Raw genomic sequence first — 22327 nt, forward strand, 5'->3', positions numbered from 1 at the left:
GGTAGTTCACATCTAGATCAGGGGTCAGCAAACTTTTTCAGCAGGGGGCTGGTCCACTGTCCGTCAGACCTTGTGGGGGGCCGGACTATATTTTTTTTGGGGGGGGGGGAATAGGAATGAATTCCTATGTCCCACAAATAACCCAGAGATGCATTTTAAATAAAAGATAAAAGGACACATTCTACTCATGTAAAAACACCAGGCAGGCCCAAAAATAACTCAGAGATGCATTTTAAATAATAGGACACTTTCTACTCATGTAAAAACATGCTGATTCCTGGATCATCCGTGGGCCAGATTGAGAAGGTGATTGGGCCACATCTGGCCCCCGGGCCTTAGTTTGCCTACCCCTGATCTAGATGGACCAACATCTGGGGGTGGCAGATTTTGGCGTTGCACAGGGTACTGCTGAAATTTGAGGTGCCAAGGTCCACCACTGGCGTATGGCATTTGGGCACCTGAGATGAACCACAAAATGGAAGCTGGGAATCCATTCCTGGATCATGGCAAATCCTGGCCATTGCAAAAATCAAGCTACCTCCTATTTGGAGTCAGTCAATCAATCATTTTATTTGTATGACACCTTTCCAAAGTTAAAACTATGCTCAAGGTGGCTTACAACGTATAAAAACCCCCACATAACTACAGACATAAAAGCAGTTTTAAATAATAAACAAAACTTCAAAAAGTATACAACCAAATTGAACAATTTCCACTTAAATCCAAAATAAAGATACAAAAAAATTGTATCAACAGCAACAGTACCCCCTCCAACAAAACCCCCTCAACAGTGCCCCAACCCAAGACGAATAAATAAGCTGTTAGCATGCATCTGTTTGCATGCATATTTGAAAGCACCTCAAAATGTGCATTCCATGCAAAACAACCTGGGTTCTGTTTCTTGGTCATGCCATGGTAGGGAGGAGTATTTGGAACCAGGATATTTTCATTATAGGGCACTTTGCAAAGAAACACAAGTAAGACAGGTTCCTGTCCTAGAGATCTTTCAGTATTGTCATTGGGAAGGCCGCAGCTACAAATCAAGGAATGGCAACTGATTCATAGCTGTCAACCGTCCCTTATTTGGCAGGAAAGTCCGTATCCCAGTGCCGTGTCCCGCTGCTGTCCCTTATTTATGATGTCCCTTAAATTTCCTGGGTTTCAAAGGAAGCAGCTCCTCTCCCTCCCTCCCTGCCGGCCAGGGAGGAGGGAGGCTCCAACTGTGTTGCTTGGCTGCGTTGCTCACCCAGTAAGGAGTCTAAGAACGACTGGGGGGAGGAGCTTGCATGCTTTGTGCCGATCAAATCGGCCGCGTTGCCTTTGCTCAGCGCTTCCCAGCGGAGAGGTGACAGTGGTTTTCCTTGCTGCATCCCCTTTGCCGGGTTGCTGCGCTGTGGGAACCACCGCTTGAGGCTTCGTTTGGCTGCTGGTTGACTAAAATCCCTTATTTTGGCTGCTGATCCATTATTATCGAGGCCACTGGTCCCTTATTTTCAAATCTGTAAGTTGACAGCTATGAACTGATTGCTGGAAGAAATGGAAGGCGCAAAAGTAGCAGGCACAGGATCAACACGAGCAAATATGAGGCATTGTGATAATAACTGTCACATAACATTTGCTTTCTGGTCCCTTTCATTAGGACCATAACTATAGTATACTCCCATTGCTGGGCAACCCTGCCCTGACTTCATACAAATCCAGGATTGTGAAGAGCACAACAGTTCCTTCAATGGGGGCTGCATGATGACAGTCTTACATTTTTAAGTTTATAGGAAGAAATCTGAGCGTGCTGAGACAGACTCTTCATGGTTGTCTCTGTAGAATTTCTGCAGTTCAAAGCTCCCCCAGCCCTTGTGAAGTAGATCACTTTCATGGTGCAGGAAACATTTGCAGATGCAAAAAATATATATATGCATGGGTGTCTCTGTGTTTTGTGGAACAGCCCTCCCAACGCCGGTTGGCAAAGATGGGGCCATGAGAGAGGCTGAGTATACTCCACGTCAGTTCCCAGCTGTCGTCTGGGCCCTCCGCCAGTTACCAAGCTTAGTTATGACAAATTTAAGCAAGCAAAGGGTGATCAAAGGTGATCTATTTCTCAAGAGAGCCCAGTCCCCGGTGACTCATAAGCCTGGGCAAACAGCCAGAGTTACAGCTCCCAGAGGGCCCCCTTCCCATTTCCTCCAAAGCACAGGTATTCTACCCAGAGGACCTTTTGGGGAGTTGGCACAGCAAGGAGGCACCAACCCTCTAAGCCACATTCTAACAGCTGTTTAGTCGCTTCTGGGTCCTGGAGCAACTGCATAACCTTTCATCTCTGTCCCTTAATCCTCAAGGGGACTTAAAGGCCCGTGGAGCAGAGCTGAATTGAATCCAGCATTCTGAAATGCCAACACTTACCTCAATAGTTTGTACTGTGGCATCTAACTCTACAGCCTAGCTTGGTCAAGTGGGGCCCAGTCACCTCCCGTCTTCTGAATTAACCTTCCCTTGCTGCATCTTTTTGGTTGCCTTGACAGAGAATGCATTTCAGTTTCAGTATCAGATGCCACTGGATGTATTTCCAGCTAACAACAACAACAACAACAATTTATTATTTATACCCCGCCCATCTGGCTGGGTTTCCCCAGCCACTCTGGGCGGCTTCCAACAGAATATTAAAATACAATAGTCTATTAAACATTAAAAGCGTCCCTAAACAGGGCTGCCTTCAGATGTCTTCTAAAAGTCTGGTAGTTGTTTTTCTCTTTGACATCTGGTGGGAGGGTGTTCCACAGGGCAGATGCCACTACCGAGAAGGCCCTCTGCCTGGTTCCCTGTAACTTGGCTTATCGCAGTGAGGGAACCTCCAGAAGGCCCTTGGCGCTGGACCTCAGTGTCCGGGTAGAACGATGGGGCTGGAGACTCTCCTTCAGATATACTGCAAATCTTTGTTCCCACCCCACTACACTCTGTGTGGCAGATGGTTTGCCATGAATGCAGTGGACTTTCCTCCTTCGCTCCTTCTCTTTAGTAAGCTGGGGCAGCTAACCTGGCTTAGCATTACCATCCATACTGGAGATCATGGTTTGTTTCACCCAAGGCAAACCAGTCTGTTGAGCCATGGTTTGTTCTTGACTTACCCGCTGTGGTTTTGAATGGAAATGGACCACATTTTCTAGTTTGCATTCAATGTTAACCGTGAGGACCGCTGTTTGTTACTCCCATAGGCTAAAGGGAAAGAATGAAATGAATTGAATCCCAGCACTATGGTTTTCTATGATGACTGAGCGATCCAAGCTGCATGTTACACTGACACATATATAGGTAATGGGAGTCTACTGACCATGGGGAAGAAGCTGATCCCATGGAAGGGATTGGAAAGAGAGGGGCTAGCAGGTAACGTGGGTGCCTTTCCCACTTCCCATTTTTACTTGCTCCCCAGAAAGTGGAAATTCCACCTTTAAAAAGCCCACCATGCATTACCTTCAGACTTCTCTATCTGTCACATGTAAAAGCTCTGGTTTCCCCAGTAGTGATGTATGGAAGTGAGAGCTGGACCATAAAGAAGGCTGATCGCCGAAGAATGGATGCTTTTGAATTATGGTGCTGGAGGAGACTCCTGAGAGTCCCATGGATTGCAAGAAGATCCAACCGATCCATTCTGAAGGAAATCAGCCCTGAGTGCTCACTGGAAGGACAGATCCTGAAGCTGAGGCTCCAATACTTTGGCCACCTCATGAGAAGAGAAGACTCCCTGGAAAAGACCCTGATGTTGGGAAAGATGGAGGGCACAAGGAGAAGGGGACGGCAGAGGACGAGATCGTTGGACAGTGTTCTCAAAGCTACCAGCATGAGTTTGGCCAAACTGCGGGAGGCAGTGGGAGACAGGAGGGCCTGGTGTGCTCTGGTCCATGGGGTCACGAAGAGTCGGAAACGACTGAAGAACAACAACATCTGTCACATGTATCTTGATTCTCAGAGTTTTAACAAGCAGATAGGGTTGTCCTGGCTATTCTTGAGGGTGAACCAACTTGGGTGTCCTGTTTTTCTTTTCCCCCCTGGGATTTCCCCACTGGGATTTTTCTATTTTTTTGGTGTGGCCAGACAGTGTGCCAGAAGTTTCCCATGCCAGATCTCCTAAACTCCTTCCGAATTCTGGTACATATTGTTTCACTTTCTTCATACTTAGGGCTTGGAAAGACAGGGATTAATCATGATAAGCTAAAACTGGCTCCCTCTTTCCCCCAGTGCCTAACAAAAGATAGCTTCTTCAGTTTCTGTATTAAATGAGTATGTTGAGTGTATTTTTAACAGCAAAAATTAAACCCAGCTTTTGAGAATCCTCACTGATTTCTAGGATGGGTCGGCTCGGTTTAGTTTAAAGGCACTAGGGACTGTGTGCTTACCCTCTGTCCTGGAGTTCCTTCCAGATTTCATATGAAATATTTTTTTTAATAAAAAAAAACAGACCCAAGAGTATTTACTCTGACGTTGTTGCAACTAGTTTCTGAGAATTACAATTGCTATCAAGCTGCAGTTCTATGCATACTAAATAGGGGATAAATCCCTTAAATTAACTGGGACTTTCTTCCTAGTAAGCTTGCAAAGAATTTCATTTTAGGAATACGTCCAGAGTCTAGTACACACATCTCATTAACTGCTGCCATATCACAAATGAAACATGGCAGAATCTGACTTGGCATGTCATACATTTGGGTTCTACCAACAAAGACTAGCTATCTTACTTAACATTTAAACAATGTGAATTTCATACCATGGGAATCTGTGAGAATACATAAACATATACAGTGGTACCTCGGGTTAAGAACTTAATTTGTTCTGGAGGTTCATTCTTAACTTGAAACTGTTCTTAACCTGAAGCACCACTTTAGCTAATGGGGCCTCCTGCTGCCGCCGCGCCGCCGGAGCACAATTTCTGTTCTCATCCTGAAGCAAAGTTCATAATCTGAGGTAATATTTCTGGGTTAGCGGAGTCTGTAACCTGAAGCGTCTGTAACCTGAAGCATCTGTAACCCGAGGTACCACTGTACTGGGCACAGACAGTCCATTATAAAAAATCTAGCAGTGACAATTTTTGCCTTTTGAAGTTTTGTTTAACAGTAAGATAAAGGGACCCCTGAGTATTAGGTCCGGTCGTGACCGACTCTGGGGTTGCGGTGCTCATCTCGCTTTATTGGCCGAGGGAGCCGGCGTACAGCTTCTGGGTCGTGTGGCCAGCATGACTAAGCCGCTTCTGGTGAACCAGAGCAGCGCACAGAAACGCCGTTTACCTTCCCACCGGAGCGGTACCTATTTATCTACTTGCACTTTGACGTGCTTTCGAGCTGCTAGGTTGGCAGGAGCAGGGACTGAGCAACGGGAGCTCACCCCATCGCAGGGATTCGAACTGCCAACCTGCTGATCAGCAAGTCCTAGGCTCTGTGGTTTAACCCACAGCGCCACCCGCGTCCCTTGTTTAACAGTAGGCCTGTGTAAAGTGCATTGCAATAGTGCAATCTGGAAATCACAAGATCGTGAATGACCATGGCCAGGCTCAATTTATCCAGGAAGGGGTGCAGTTGGCATGCCATCCAAACCCAATAAAAAGGCATGCCAGTCACTGTCACCACCTGTGCCACACCAGCTTCAAGTCTGTGGCTTCAAGGAGCATGCAGTCCCTATTTGTAGATCCAGGGCCTATTTGTAGATTATCCCCCAGCCAACAGAATCCTGGCTGAAATCCACAGTCATGCAATTTGCAGGATGCCCTTAGGAAAGATGTGGCTTGCTGCACAATTTCCTCCTAATGTTGTTGTAAGGGTAAAGTAAGATGGGTGGTCTGCTTGAGATTGCTGTCTTTGAGAAAAGGATGGGAATTGGGAGGAGAGGTGAAAGGCGGGGCAGCAAGGGACAAGCACTAAAATTAACGGTTCAGTTATTTACATGTCTACGCAGAATAAAACCCCACTGAGTTCAGTAGTGTTTATTCCCAAGTTAGTGGATATCAGATTGCAGCCTATACAGTGGTACCTCGGGTTAAGTACCGTATTTTTCGCTCTATAACACGCACCCGACCATAACACGCATGTAGTTTTTAGAGGAGGAAAATCCGTAGGCATGCCACCCGTAGGCATTCCCTCTATAACACGCACAGACATTTCCCCACAGGAAAAAAGTGAGTGTTATGGTGCAAAAAATACGGTACTTAATTCGTTCTGGGGGTCCGTTCTTAACCTGAAACTGTTCTTTAACCTGAAGCACCACTTTAGCTAATGGGGCCTCCCGCTGCCACCGTGCCGCCGGAGCACGATTTCTGTTCTCATCCTGAAGCAAAGTTCTTAACCCAAGATAATATTTCTGGGTTAGTGGAGTCTGTAACCTGAGGCGTATGTAACCTGAAGCGTATGTAACCCGAGGTACCACTGTATATGATAAAAGGTGCTGGTCGGGGTTTATACTTTTCCATTTTAGCCCCTCTTACCTGTTAATAACATTTTATATGACACTGTAAATTAGATGGGGGCTGTACTGCCGCTGAACTTATATCAATAAGCATGATTTTACAACAAAAAGGCATTTTCTTCATTGGCATTAAGAGATCAAAGGATAATATTAATAATCACAAAACCAGGGCATTATAATGTAATCTTCAAAGAGAGCTTGAATGGTCTTTCTGAAGCCTTTTGTTCAGGACAGTCTTTTGATTGCTCTTCTCCCCACCCCCAGTCATATTCTCTCTCTCTCTCTCTCTCTCTCTCTCTCTCTCTCTCTCTCTCTCATATATATATACTCCTCATGGCCTTGTAATCTCCAAAGCTAAGGCTCCCAAGTAAGTAGAGTTAGCGCACACAGTTTGATTCCTTGGTTGTTCCAAGCTCTGCATTTTAAAGCTTAAAGCAGTAGTAGCAATTACAGCTTTCATGATGGAAAATGCCCCAGTTCTGCCTCTTAAGTACAGCTGATACTTAGGTATTCTGGTCCAGGCAGAGCTGTCAAAATCCATCATGTTAGCGCTGTTCTTACAGCACAGTTTGTGAAGGGGGAAGTGTATTTTGATTTCACTTTCAGGGAAATCCTTTCCACGGACCACGGCTGAGTAAAATTGAAACTCAAAACAAATTAAAGGTGTTTTAATATCGGTACGCCTAGACAATGGCCTTATGGGAAACATAATGCTTAACCATAGTGCTTCTTTTCCCCCTTTAATCATGGTTCAGCACTGCATGTAAATACCTAAACCGTGGTTAAGGGTTGGCTGCAAAACTGGAAGTGAGATCATTGCTTGAAGTAAGTTTGCTTTAGCTAATACCTCATGTTACAGTTACAGAAAGGTAGCCGTGTTGGTCTGCCATAGTCAAAACAAAAAAAAATTTTTTCCTTCCAGTAGCACCTTAAAGACCAACTAAGTTAGTTCTTGGTATGAGCTTTCGTGTGCATGCACACTTGTGTATCTGAAGAAGTGTGCATGCACACGAAAGCTCATACCAAGAACTAACTTAGTTGGTCTTTAAGGTGCTACTGGAAGGAAAAAAAATTTTTTGTTTTGACCTCATGTTACGTTTGCTTCATGTTACGTTCTTTCAGGTTACGTCCCGCAGCAACCCGGAAGTACCGGAAAGGGTTCCTTCCAGGTTTCGCCACTCGTGCATGCGCACAAGCGCCAAATCGCACTGCGCACCTGCGCAAATACGGTGCTTCAGGTTGCGCTCTTTTCATGTTGCGAATGGGCCTCCGGAACAGATCCCTTTCACAACCAGAGGTGTTGTTGTTGTTGTTGTTTAGTCGTGTCCGACTCTTCGTGACCCCCTGGACCAGAGCACGCCAGGCACTCCTGTCTTCCACTGCCTCCCGCAGTTTGGTCAAACTCATGCTGGTAGCTTCAAGAACACTGTCCAGCCAACTCACCCTCTGTCGTCCCCTTCTCCTTGTGCCCTCCATCTTTCCCAACATCAGGGTCTTTTCCAGGGAGTCTTCTCTTCTCATGAGGTGGCCAAAGTATTGGAGCCTCAGCTTCAGGATCTGTCCTTCCAGTGAACACTCAGGGCTGATTTCCTTCAGAATGGATAGGTTTGATCTTCTTGCAGTCCATGGCACTCTCAAGAGTCTCCTCCAGCACCAGAATTCAAAAGCATCAATTCTTCGGCAATCAGCCTTCTTTATGGTCCAGCTCTCACTTCCATACATCGCTACTGGGAAAACCATAGCTTTAACTATACGGACCTTTGTTGGCAAGGTGATGTCTCTGCTTTTTAAGATGTTGTCTAGGTTTGACATAGCCTTTCTCCCAAAAAGCAGGCGTCTTTTAATTTCGTGACTGCTGTCACCATCTGCAGTGATCATGGAGCCCAAGAAAGTAAAATCTCTCACTGCCTCCATTTCTTCCCCTTCTATTTGCCAGGAGGTGATGAGACCAGTGGCCATGATCTTCCTGTTTTTGATGTTGAGCTTCAAACCATATTTTGCTCTCTGCTCTTTCACCCTCATTAAAAGGTTCTTTAATTCCTCCTCACTTTCTGCCATCAATGTTGTGTCATCTGCATATCTGAGGTTGTTGATATTTCTTCCGGCAATCTTAATTCCGGCTAGGGATTCATCCAGACCAGCCTTGATCAAACCATGGTTTGGCATTGACCAAACCATGGTTGCATACATTCCAACATGACACAGCCCAAATCCGGGACACCAACTTTGGGGTTTGCACTCCTGTGTGAGTCACGTGACCCCACATGAGATTGCAGCCCCCCAAAAGCACTTTTCTCAGACACAGTGCCAAAAAATGCACATTTGGGGGCGCCACACAAGATCACATCCCCGAAAATTCTTTTTCAGGGCAGTGATCTTGTGCAGCCCCCCCAAAAAAGCATGTTTTTGGATGCCATGCTTTAAAAAAAAAAGTGCAGCCCCAAATTATGTGAGATTGTGACGGCCATTTTGGTCACTGAACTCTCTCAAGAAAAATGAGATGTCCCTTTCTTCTGGGGCAGCTGATGGATATGTGGTTACGGCAATTTCCCAAGGCCTTTATACCTTATGCCAAGCAGGTCCTGTTGGTGCCTCGCTAGACGAGTCCTCTGGGAACAGGTTTTAGTTCAGGCAGTTTTACTGTTTAGATGTAAGAGGATCTTAAGCAGGGTTAAAGCAAGAGACTAAGGTTAAGGCTAGCCACAGTTATGTGTTACATTTGCATCAGTCTAGTCTCTTCTCTTTTTGTTGTTAGGTGTAATGTTCACAATTTCTCTCTAAAAGACAAAGAACCTCTACCTGCCTTGCCACTTCCCGATTTCATTGACAAACAATAAAAATAGCTTGTGATTTAAGGTAAATGTTTGACAAGTCTTCCGTATTATGGATTTCTAAGGCAAGAGGCTGCAATTCATGCCTGAAGTTGCCCAAGCCGCTTACAATTTGATTCAGGCCCTTAGGAATTTCAAGTATTTATTCAACCTGCAGTTCGTGAGCTTCCAGCATTCAACAAATCCTGTCTTAGCCAGCCCAATATTGACCATCTGAAGCTGATTTCATATGTGAATTTTAGAATCATGAAGCCGCATAATGATTAAGCGTGAATTGGTGGGAGGGTTCTATGAAAGCTTAATATGAGCAGACTTCAGAAATGGGGTATTAAAGTTCTGCCCCAGATTTCATATGAGATGGTGTTGTTCACAGAGATTGTTGAGCCCCTGAGATGCCATAATACCGTGGTACCTCAGAAGTCGAATGGAATCCGTTCCGGAAGTCCGTTCGACTTCCAAAACGTTCGAAAACCAAGGTGCGGCTTCCGATTGGCTGCAGGAAACTCCTGCAGCCAATCAGAAGCCACAGAAGTCATCTGGGATTTGGGAGCCAAAACGTTCAACTCTCAAGGTGTTCATGAAGCAAGGTACATGAAATTGTGGGGTGGGGCTGTGTTGGGCCTCTTGAGCTGCAGACAAGACAAGCTTTCTCTAAATTCTTACTTTAATTAGGATAACATTTCTTATCTTCACTGCTATTTTGGTTGATTTATTTTGCCATCTGGCGAAATAGAGAGAGAGAGAAAGGGAGAAACTACTAAATGTTGCACGTGTTCTAGTAAACTGTTATTGAAATCATTGATCTGTTTCTTGTCTTTTTCTGCTTGAGAGGAAAAGTTAAATATGGAAACCTTTTAGCAGCTTCCTATTTCTGCACTGTGCCGTTTTGATGTTTGCATTCATCCGCCATCTAGTAGGGCTCCCCCACCCCCTGACCTCATGCCGCTTGCCTGCTGCCGTAAGCAAGCAAATTAACCCAGTTATTTCTTTACCTCCCTATAGAATTCCAGAGGCAAGACAGTGTGAAACCCCAGCAGAAAGACATCCAGCTGTACGACACACCTTATGAACCTGAAGGCAACGGCGTGGAGTCGGATTCAGAAAGCGTCGTGAGTCAGCGCTTGAGAGAGAGCAAGTTGCCACAAGACGACGACAGGCCTGCAGACGAATACGACCAGCCGTGGGAGTGGAACAAAGTCTCCATTCCAGCTTTAGCAGGTGAGGCCCTTTGGAGCGAATCTTTTCAGCTCTGCTTTTGTGTCTTGCAAGAAACACCAAAGAGCATTTCAGAACATGGCAAAGGAGCTTCAGTGGTTTTGAGCGCTGGACGTTTCTGACTGGTAAAGGTAAAGGTAAAGGGACCCTGGACCATTAGGTCCAGTCGTGGCCAACTCTGGGGTTGCGGCGCTCATCTCGCTTTATTGGCTGAGGGAGCCGGCGTGCAGCTTCTAGGTCATGTGGCCAGCATGACTAAGCCACTTCTGGAGAACCAGAGCAGCGCACGGAAACGCTGTTTACCTTCCCGCTGGAGTGGTACCTATTTATCTACTTGCACCGGTGTTCTTTCGAACTGCTAGGTTGGCAGGAGCAGGGACCGAGCAACGGGAGCTCACCCTGTCGCGGGGATTCGAACCGCCGACCTTCTGATTGGCAAGTCCTAGGCTCTGTGGTTTAACCCACAGTGCCACCCGCGTCCCTAAAAGAGCATTTTAGAACATGGCAAAGGAGCTTCAGTGGTTTTGAGTGCTGGACGTTTCTGACTGGACAGGCTGTTATTTATTATCATTATCATCATTATTTGATTAAATTTGTATACAGTTGTACCTTGGTTGTCAAACGCCCTGGAACTTGGATGTTTTGGCTCCCCAATGCCGCAAACCCGAGAGTGATTGTTCCGGTTTGCAAACGTTCTTTTGGAACCTGAACGTCGGACGGGGTTTCCACGGCTTCTGATTGGCTACGCAGCCAATCGGAAGCTGCGCCTTGGTTTCCAAACGACTGTAAGTGGAACCTTGGTTTTCGAATGTAATCTGTTCCGGAAGTCCGTTCGAGTTCCAAAACATTTGAAAACCAAAAACTCAGTACGAAAACCTCAATACGGAAGCCGTGTGGCATGTTCAACTTCCGAGGCGAGTTCAAAAACTGAAGCATTTACTTCCGGTTTTATGGCATTCAAAAACCGAAATGTTCGAAAATGGAGATGTTCAAGAACTGAAGTACCACTGTACCGCCCTTAATCCAAAGATCACAGGGTAGTTCACACCACAAAAATACAAAATGGAAACACAAGAATATGTGGTAAAACCAAGGCCTTTTTTCCCCCAGCCAGAACTCACTTGAACTCAATTCCAGCACCTCTTAGGTGAGCACCATTGCCATTCTAAGGGAACGACGTTCATGGTGTGGTCCAGCACCTCTTTTCTAGAAAAATAGCACTGAATAAAACAGAAACAAGAATAAAAACAAACCAATAACCCACCCACCCAAACACATTCAAAAGGTCATAGCATGTTAATCAGCCAAAGGTCAGGTTGAAGAGAAATGTTTTAGCTTGGCACCTAAAATTATGCAATGAAGACGTCAAGTGAACCTCTTTGGGGAGAGCATTCCACTAGTGAGGAGCCACCACAGAAAAGGCCTGTTCTTGTGTTGCTACCCTCCAGACCTCATGTGGTGGAGATGCATGAAGATAGGCCTCAGGTGATGATTGCAGGTCCAGGTTGATTCATATTAAAGTTTGTTTGTTGATCGGCCCCCGCAGCACTGTGTTCAAAAATCCAAATGTGCTCACAGGCCTAGAAAGGCTGGCAACCCCTGGCCCAGGGCACCCTAACTTTAGCTGCCATAGTTGAGAAATGTCAAAAGGAGCAGGTTGTAGCCCATTAAGGCTTGCTCATTCTGGTCCATGTCCCTCTGTGGCCAAACAGGGCTTGAGCTGCTACGAAATTTCAAACCTTTTCTTTGGCAAGCAAAACCCGACAGCCAAAGCTCCAGTAACCATTGGGGAGAGGTGAGGAACAAACCATCTTCTCAAACCAGCCGTTCTTCCCTGGTTTGAGGCAGACCGAAATACAGGCAAGGTCTGTGGGTTCTGCTGTTCCTCGAGGGCACTTGCCATTCTGTGAACGTGAATACAGGCTTGGAGCCTTCAGGAGATGTTACCCCATTTCCTTTCACTGAAAACGAATGCTGTGCTTACTCATAACTGTGTAACCGGATGCTGGAATGATTCCTTATCGCTAATTGAATTCCTGGCACAAGTGGCTGCTATTGCAAAAGAAGAAAAGAGCGGGGGGGGCGTTTCCTTAGCCTATCTGTCTGTTCCTGTGTTGAGTTTAAATGTTTTACTTAAATTGGGCTGCAGTCAATGAGGAGAAACCTGTGTGTTAGAAAATGCTCTTCTACGTCCCCCAATGTACCTTTTTTGCCTGTGTGGCTGGGAAGCAAATTTATGCCTCCCTCACTTTTCCACTGTATGTTTATGCTTCATTAGTTTACTACGTAATTGAAAAACCTAATTAACACACTTCTTACATCCGTTGTGTGCAGAATAACAACCAGGTGTAGCTAACACCAAGAACCATAGACAGGGGGTGGGAGATGGGGGTATTCCGATTCTCTTCCCTAAATTTTTAGGTTTGGGTTTGTTTTCTTTTACAAATTATCTCTACCGTTTTTTGGGGGGTAGGCAGAGAAAACCCAATTTTTCAGACCAAGCACCCCACCTTTCTGTGTTTCAGCCAACGAAGGCAAATAGACTTGGACGCTTACCAAGCACTTGACAGGGGGTTTCTCTGTTTATTATCAAGGCAGATCCACACCATATACTTAAAGCACAGTCAAAATACAATTAGAAGCACACAGCTCCCCCACCCAAGAATCCTGCAAACTGTAGTTTCCCCCTCACATATCTACAGTTTCCAGTACCATTAACAAACTACAGTTCCTATTATTCTTTTAGGGGGGGACATGTGCTTTAAATGTGTGTTGGATGTGTTTTAAATGTATGGCATGGATCTGCCCTTGGCCACAGATACTTTGCTGCCTGGGGTGGAGCCCAGATGACACAGGTATGCACATGGGTGTGCACACAACCATCGGGGCCACAACTTAAAAACTCTTGCTCCCATCACTCAAACACCAATCCTGCCTTTGTCTTTTCTCTCCCTGCCATGCCAACTGAAGCAGGTTACTTCATTCACCCTATTGCATTGCAGAGTCCACTCTGGGTTTTTCATAGAATCATAGAATCATAGAGTTGGAATAGACCACAAGGGCCATCGAGTCCAACCCCCTGCCAAGCAGGAAACACCATCAGAGCACTCCTGACATATGGTTGTCAAGCCTCTGCTTAAAGACCTCCAAAGAAGGTTTTTGTTTTTGTTTTTGCTATTGAAAAAAGATATTAACCAACTTTCTTATGCTGGTCCCGGGGGCTAACCAAGAGGCGAGGTCCGAGTCCATTCCGAGGTTGAGGGTGCGGTATGGTGGCTGCCCGTCAAAGCTGTAGCTGGGTCCAAGGCAGGGAGTCGGGTGGGGTCAGGAACTATGGCAGGACAGGGTCTGGCAGGAACAGGCTACCAACAATGTTGCTCCCGCAACCTGGGACTGGGCTGGCTGGCTTTTATCTCCCCCGAGGCATAGGGCGGCCCCGATCCTCTGGTGACTCGCCTCTCCTGGCCTGGAGGCGAGCACTCCTCCTGTGAGAACTTAGTTCCCTCCGTCTCTCTGCCCTGAGCCTCTGCAGCTCAGGAGAGGCTGGAGGGTTACCGGACCCAGAGGCAACCTCAGCTTCCTCTGACAGGGCTGAGAGTGGAGCACCTGCAGGCAATAGGTCCTCCATCACCTCAGGAGCCAGAGCAGACTCAGCTGATGCCTGCAGCTGGGGATCCAGCACAGGTGAGGACCCTTCAGGCTCAGGCCCCAGCCCCGGCTAAGCTGGTTCTGGAGGTGGGGAATCCTGTGCAGGCTGGGATTCCTCAGGTTCAGCCCCTGAGTCCGAATCCCAGGCCATCACATTTTTACTAATTGGAGGACTTTAAATTCAACCAGATTAGTTTACATGTATTTTAGGTTTTTGCACCCACCACAGCATTTCAGGCTCGGGTGCTGCTAGTAACCAAATATACCCCCACCTAACAAACCTGCTGCCAAATTTCAAGACAAACCTGCTGTCAGGTTTTAAGGGACCATCATCAAACATTCAAGCACCTGGAGTGAAGGAAGGGCCTGTAATCCCCCCCCCAACTTGTTTTACACAAGGGAAGGTGAATAAATTTTGCTCAAGTGATGCTGGTTTTAGGCAAACTAAACCACCCATTTTTGTAAGCGATGCTGTAACTTTGACGTTGCCTTATTGGAGAGCAAACTGGATTGAGGTGTGGTTTGCATAATAGATGTGAACTGTCACGTAAGATTTTGACTGGAGCGTTTAATATAGTGCAATGCAAAGATTGAGACAGAAAAAATACACATCAGTTTCGGGGGAAATGTAGGAGTCTTAATCTGCCAACTGGACAAGCTCAGTCTGTGACATAAATTAATACAATGAGCTTGGCTTTTAACACACAATATAGCGGGTCTCATCCAAGTGAAGGCAATTTAAAAAACAGATCAGTGGCTCCTAAATCCTCAACCGAAATATTCTACCAGAAAATTCTCTTTGATGGTATGTATGTGAGGGACACGGGTGGCACTGTGGGTAAAACCTCAGTGCCTAGGGCTTGCCGATCGCATGGTCGGCGGTTCGAATCCCTGCGGCGGGGTGAGCTCCCGTCTTCGGTCCCAGCTCCTGCCCACCTAGCAGTTCGAAAGCACCCCTAAAGTGCAAGTAGATAAATAGGTACCGCTTTATAGCGGGAAGGTAAACGGCGTTTCCATGTGCTGCGCTGGTGCAGGCTCGCCAGAGCAGCTTCATCACGCTGGCCACGTACCCGGAAGTGTCTCCGGACAGCGCTGGCCCTCGGCCTCTTAAGTGAGATGGGCGCACAACCCTAGAGTCGGACACGACTGGCCCGTATGGGCAGGGGTACCTTTATGTGAGGAGCAGAGGACATTGGGTGCTGAGTTGTAGTCTGACATATTGCTGAGCACGTAAGATGGCAGAAGGAAGCCTTCATCCTCTGCCCTTCATATTTGAGTGTAGGAGGAAGAGTTCTCATGCAAAAGCTACAGTTTATAGTTGCTCAATTCAGACATTCCAAACCACGTTTCCTATGCATGAGGAAAGCCATGGTTCACAACTCCCACTCAGCAGTTGAGGATCAAGGTAAATGAGTCCCGATTCTACTTTGCTATCTGATCTCAAATTACGGTTTATCAGTTCAAGCGCCACACATGCCATGGTTAAGCTTCCTGAACTATGCCTTGCTGTGATGTCTAAATTGGCGCACTAAGCCTGTTTGCAGATCAGAGTAAGAGATGAGCCATGCACAAGCTGTTCATGCCCATATTGCTCCTCCTAGTTCATGCTGGGGAGAAGCAAACCACAATCCCTTGTTTAGGGTTGCATCCAAGCCAGAGATCGTGGTTTGTTCTGCTCCAAACAAGCCACAATGATAAGCCAAGGTTTGTTATTGGTTTATGGTTACCAGATGTGCAAATACAACCACGCTGTTGAGGCAGAAAAAGTTTAAGTTTCACATTTTGTGTCCAGTATGAAGGGGGGGAAAATACACCATATGTAACTCCATGATACTCTTTACTTGAAGTGGATTTAAAAAATACCTTGGCTTAGAATAAACCTCTCTTATCATGCTACAGCCAGCTGGAACTTTTCTTTATTGCTGTGCAGTCTTCACCAGGCATTGGGCTTATTACTTGACACTCATTAATTGCTCTTAAAGCCAATTTCATATTTTAATGACTTAAGTAAATACCTTGAGTAGTTTGTACCCAGCTGGTAGTATGGATCTGAATAGACCTCTGTTTGTATTCCCTATACCTGGTTTGATCATGTATGATGAGCAAAACAGCAACTGCAGGAGAAGGTTGCTACTTGTTCTTTGGCGATCAGAAGGCTTTTATGATCTCGACTGTTTGCATTTGCTCAGTAGTGGGGTTATTTATTCTCATTAGACTGCTGGACAGAAGACTGTCACTACTTTTGTGCAAACAGATGAGGTGCCTTCCTCTTGCCAGCAAACTTTGAAAGTTATTTGGGAAGACAAGCCAGGCAGCTGAATGAATTATGGCATCCCTGTATGATGCCAGGAATTATGTACACACAGAAAACTTCGGCTGCTGATGAGTAGACACTTTTTATCTACCCAAATGGATGTTGGGCCTGGCTGTCTAGTAAAGGGAGATATGGTATTAAAATATTGCTGTATGTCAAGACAGCTAGCTACGGGAGGAGGACCATGTTAGCTATGATACCTAAATTATTATTTTTATCTACAAAGGCAATGTAGCTCTAAAACTGGGGTAGCCAGTGTGGGGCTTTTCAGATGACATTGAACGAAAACTCCCATCATCTCGATGATTAGCCATGCTTGCTGAGAGGTAATGGGAGTTGAGGATCCCACAATACCCACAGAGCATCAGGACTAGAAAGGTTATTGCCTTCTTTAACCCAGAAATATCTGGTACCTAGATCTGCAAACTGCACAGGTCCACCCTCCCTTGATTTTTTCTTTAAATCATGAACCCCCCCCCCCAAAAAAATATCAGTCTCTTAAGGGTCAACCTGGATGCGATGGCCGCAAGTTCAGGTGTGTGTTTAAACTGTTTAACCTTGACCTGTCACAGACACTCAGAAGTTGGGAGGTTAATGGGGGGGGCTGAGAAGGGGAGTGTGGGCGACGAGTGCAGAATCTTTACCCCTTTGCAGCCCATCTAGCCAAATCTTTTTCTCTTAGCCCTCCATCTGTTTTGGACTACAACTCCCATCAGTCCCCACTTGCACGGCCAATGGTCAAGGATGATGGTTGCTGTAGTGCAGAACATCTAACGGGCACCAAGTTGACTATCCTTGGATTAGAAGTTGAGGTTAGTTTCCCCAGCCCCAAGGCTTAAAGCTTATTTAAACTTAAAGAAGGTATCCAAGCAGCTTTAGCATATAAAATAAAAAAGCATGAACATCAACAGCAGCAGCAGGGAGTGACAAATTTCTAGATTCTAGATGCCTTCTAGATGTGGCTAGACTCCTGACTCCCAGCCAGCATGGCCAGTGGTTAGGGATGATAGGAGTCTTAGACCTATGGCCCAAGGATGTCCTCTTCTTGCTATGCAGTCTACTGTTAGCCATACCAGCCATTCTTCAGCTAGAGTTCCACTCAGTACTTCATTTTGGCCATTATCTTCCTCAGCCTCCTTCCTCCCTTGCATGGGCTCACATACTTTTCTCCTGCTCCTCTCACTAGGCCTAGAAATGAATTCGTCAACTGCGAGGTGCAACATTTATATGAATGTGGGGTATCTTTTAACCCCAGTTGTGAAACCCAGAGACTTCATAGGGGTAGAGGAAGCAGATGAACCTCAGGCCTACTTTCAAACTCTCCACACAAGATTGAGCCATGTTTCCCTCCTCTTGGTAGAAACCAGCCAGTCTCTGACAGACATTTCCCTGCAAACCTTTCATCAGGCAAGGCCCTAAGAAATAGTAGGATAATATTTTGAAATGGCAATTAGCCATCTCAGGCTTGTACAGTTCCTTGGGAGCAAGCCCCATGGTTCTCTTCGGAGCTTCCATCAAAGTCAGCAAACATATGACTGGTCTGTCAGTCATGCTAAGCTTTCCCTAGTGACAACCATTCTTTCCAGCTTCATCAATAAGTCTTCAGATATTGAGATTTCCATAGATTCCACTCACCATATTGAAATGACTTGGAATGCAAATCTTAATTGTAAAATGCAAGGTTTCTCTACCAAAAAACATCTCATTATCAGTATGGGGGAAAGCAGGTTTTTGCCCAGTGGGTATCTAAGAAAGCGCTGCTCCTTCTACCCATTGTGAAGTATTTCAGAATGTGTTCTCTGTTACAGATTTCATTATAGGAAGACTCCCTCTGCGTGTGTGCGTCGTGTGTGTTTTTTTAAAATCCTCATATGAGTTGTGTATTCATCAAAGTGGGCAACAGTTTTTTTCAAAGTCTGCTGCTACACCGTGGGTTGATTGCTATTCTTGTTCTGATGCATAGGAACTGCACAGTAAACATGTTTGAACTTCTTTGAAGTTATTAGTTTTGATTGTTTTCCAAATTCAATGAATGCCTGAGCTGCTGCTGCTGCTTCCCACACAGGTGTGGTGATTATGTGCAATCTAGACATGTCCCCCACCCACCCACCCCCGTTTTGTAGGCGGTATATGAAAAGCTAAAACAGTAGCTCAGTTGTCTGTCTGACACCGAAACAGCAATCTGAATATTTAGCGCATGATTCTTACCACAGCAAAACACCTCCAGCTGGAGGGCAAATTTGTGTGCTGAAAAACTGTGAATAACAAAATATACGAAATCTCTTGGCCTCACAGCTATGGGCTTGTTTGCAAAAGTTGTGGAATATATTCCCCAGAGTTCTAATAGCTTTCAATAAATAAACCCAAGAGTACCCAACCTATGGCTTGGGTACCAGAAGTGGCGCAGGCCACGGGGACGTGTTGCATTCCTGGACAGGAGCAGCAGAACCCATGCGCTTGGATATAGGGCACGGTCAGGCTTGCATCCTTGTGCACCTCTCTGGTGCTGCACCTTTTGCCTCGTCTTCCTCTTAATAGGTGTCAGACATGGAGATTCCTCCTCTCCCTTCGGTAACTTCACAGATAAGAATTAACAAGCAGTTGATAGATTTATTTATTTTTTAAAATAATATTTTATTAAGTTTAACAATAGAAAAATGGAACAATAAAAACACAGAAAAAATATAAAACACAACAATACAAACTTTCACAATACATAAAATACAAACATTTAACAAGGGGGGGGGAAGACCAATCGACACACAAAAAATAGAATAGGAAAAACACAGGTCACTCTTTTCTAATTATTCATCTTCAATTAACTTATTTTCCTGACTTCCTCACGCCTCCCTTTTTTATATCCCTTTTTAACAATTAGTTCAGCAAATTCGTATCCTACTACTTTATCCTTATATATTTTACCTCCCAAATTTATAATTTATAATTTTTATCTCTTATTACTAGAACCCCTTCATTTTATTTCAATGTCATCAGCATTCATACATTTTACAATACTTCTGTAAATAAATTTTAAATTTCCTCCAATCTTCTTCCACCAACTCTTCTGCCTGGTCTCGGATTCTGCCAGTAGATTTATAGTCCTTTTATTACAGCATCATGTTTCAAGCACAAATATACAGCTCTCCGCAAGGAGGGCAGTTGGCTACTCTAAATCTGACTTCCGCAGCAGTCAAGACGCCAATGGGAAGTTCCTCTTCCCCTTTTGCCTCCTTTGCTCTCTGATACGTTTGGACCTCCGAGTCCGTGGTCAATCACTGTTGAGATTTCCGTTCCACCTTAAGGAACAGACATGGGATTGTTACGTGTCACATGTCTGTTTACATTCCAGCACAGTACGCTGGGTACTTCCATTGTGCAGAGCTTTTGCTTTTCCCCTTCTCTCTGAGACGACATGAGAGAGAGACGACATGTTTCTTTGTCCTGATTTATGATTGATAAATCTGTAGTTAGAGTACGCTTCCACAAGCCTCATGCCTATTCTGTGTGCACAATTCTCTCTGCTGATAGCGTGCTCTGGCTTTGAAGCCCGGGTCGCTGATTTAGGTCAGAGCATGGGCCAATGGAAGGAGCTGGCCTAGCTGGGGCTTACCAGCTGGTCTCCCGGCCCTCTGCATGTCGACACCCACACTCTCAAGTGACGTCTCGACTAGCTGCCCCCTCCCTTCTGGATCCCTTGTCATCATCTCGTAACTGGGTAACTCCTCCCTAAGCTCAAAATAAATAAAAAAAATAGTTCAGTAGCACCTTGAGAGACCAACTAAGTTTGTTCTGGGTATACTAGGTGCTACTGAACTATTTTTTTATTTATTTCGACTGCGACAGACCAACACGGCTACCTCTCTCAAGACTCCCTAAGCTGTTCAGCTTCTGTCTCTCTCTTCTTCTGAACACGCTGTGGACAAGGGACTCGTCCCCCTCCATCGGAGAGAAGTTGGTCTGCCATAGAATGCATTCCCCAGTCCTCGTCTTGAGACCATTCCCTGACAATAGGTTAGGGGCAAAACCACACCATAACATTAGGCAGTTTTGGGAAAGTGAATTGCACTTAAACTGTAAAGGGACCCCTGACCATTAGGTCCAGTCATCGGCAACTCTGGGGTTGCGGCGCTCATCTCGCTTTACTGGCCAAGGGAGCCGGCGTACAGCTTCCGGGTCATGTGGCCAGCATGACTAAGCCGCTTCTGGCGAACCAGAGCAGCGCACAGAAACGCCGTTTACCTTCCCACCGGAGCAGTACCTATTTATCTACTTGCACTGGTGTGCTTTCGAACTGCTAGGTTGGCAGGAGCAGGGACCGAGCAACGGGAGCTCACCCCATCGCAGGGATTCGAACCGCCAACCTTCTGATTGGCAAGCCCTAGGCTCTGTGGTTTAGACCACAGCGCCATCCACGTCCCTTTACTTAAACTGTAGTGCACATTAAAATAACACAGCCTCATATTTCAGATTGATCTTGGGGCATCCATAAATGTCATTGACAGGTTGGACACAGAGGAATGGTGGGAAGAACCAGGTGGGAGACCCCAAGGGATGAAGGCTCAGAGCCCAGAGAGTGGGACGACAACAAGTGGTCAAAGGGAGAAGACTGGGGGGAGGTGGTGTCAGAAGCTGAAGAGGTAACAGGGCTTGGTGAAAAGGGAGAGTCTCTGGCAGAGAGAGGTCCAGAATCAGGAAGCAGGCAACTGGGAGGAGGGAGGCCAAGAGACAGAGATTAGTCAGACTGGTGAAAGTACATGAGTGTCTCCTCCTGCTGCTGCAACAAGCAGGTAAGAATAGAATAAAAATAATAATTTATTATTTGTACCCCGCCCATCTGGCTGGGTTTCCCCAGCCACTCTGGGCGGCTTCCAACAAAGACCAAAAATACACTAAAATGTCACACATTAAAAACTACCCGGAACAGGGCTGCCTTAAGATGTCTTCTGAATATCAGGTAGTTGTTTATCTCTTTGACATCTGATGGGAGGGCGTTTTCCACAGGGAGGGCACCACTACTGAGAAGGCCCTCTGCCTGGTTCCCTGTAACCTCACTTCTTGCAGTGAGGGAAACAGCAGAAGGCCCTCGGAGCTGGACCACACAATAAAACATCAGACATTAGAAACTTTCCAATACAAGGCTGCCTTCAGATGTCTTCTAAAGGTTGTATAGTAACTTATCTCCTTGACATCTGATGGGAGGGTGTTCCACAGGGTGGGCGCCACTACCGAGAAGTCCCTCTGCCTGGTTCCCTGTAACCTCACTTCTCACAATGAGGGAACTGCCAGAATGCCCTCGGCGCTGGACCTCAGTGTCTGGGCTGAACGATGGGGTGGAGACGCTCCTTCAGGTATACTGGGCCGAGGCCGTTTAGAATGTGTTTCCAGTTTTAATCTTAAAAAGTGTGTCTCAGTTAACTGAGATTTGGGCGGAAAGTTCGCTGGACTTAGCCCATATTTGACGGACCAAATTTCCCAGTAAAAATTATGCTGCGCTTGATAAATGTTAAAGTCAGTATTTTGTTATTTCAGTGTGTCATTTCCTTACCATCTACACCCCCACCCCTATGAGAGTTTCTTGTTTGACTTCTCACATGTTAAATAAGGCTTCTTTTAATTGCTTGCAGCTTTTAATTACTTGCAGGTTGTTGTAAATGAATTAGGTTCCTTCCGTGGTGTTTGGCTGGGTGATTTGTCTCAACACAAATATTCTTTCAAAGGATTATGTGCGGGTTTCTCACCAAAGATCAACAACATTAGAGATATTTCTTATTTAGCAGAATAAATAAGTGAAACATAATTAAATTTTATGAACCATTTAAATTGGTTAATTCTTTCCAGCACCTTTGCTTCTCCATTATGATTCCATGAGCTTTTGCAT

At 45.7% G+C, this 22327-nt stretch overlaps 1 protein-coding gene across 1 annotated transcript in view; it reads left to right on the forward strand.

Annotated features, from left to right (window-relative positions):
- SHB (SH2 domain containing adaptor protein B) overlaps positions 1-22327 on the forward strand; it is a 157625-nt gene that overhangs the window by 90525 nt on the left and 44773 nt on the right. The window contains exon 3 of the mRNA XM_053371203.1: positions 10275-10490. Within this exon, the coding sequence (XP_053227178.1) occupies positions 10275-10490 (216 nt within the window). The remainder of the gene's footprint in view (positions 1-10274; positions 10491-22327) is intronic.

The sequence above is a fragment of the Podarcis raffonei genome, chromosome 17 (genome assembly GCF_027172205.1).
Source record: "Podarcis raffonei isolate rPodRaf1 chromosome 17, rPodRaf1.pri, whole genome shotgun sequence".
Taxonomy (NCBI): Eukaryota; Metazoa; Chordata; class Lepidosauria; order Squamata; family Lacertidae; genus Podarcis; species Podarcis raffonei.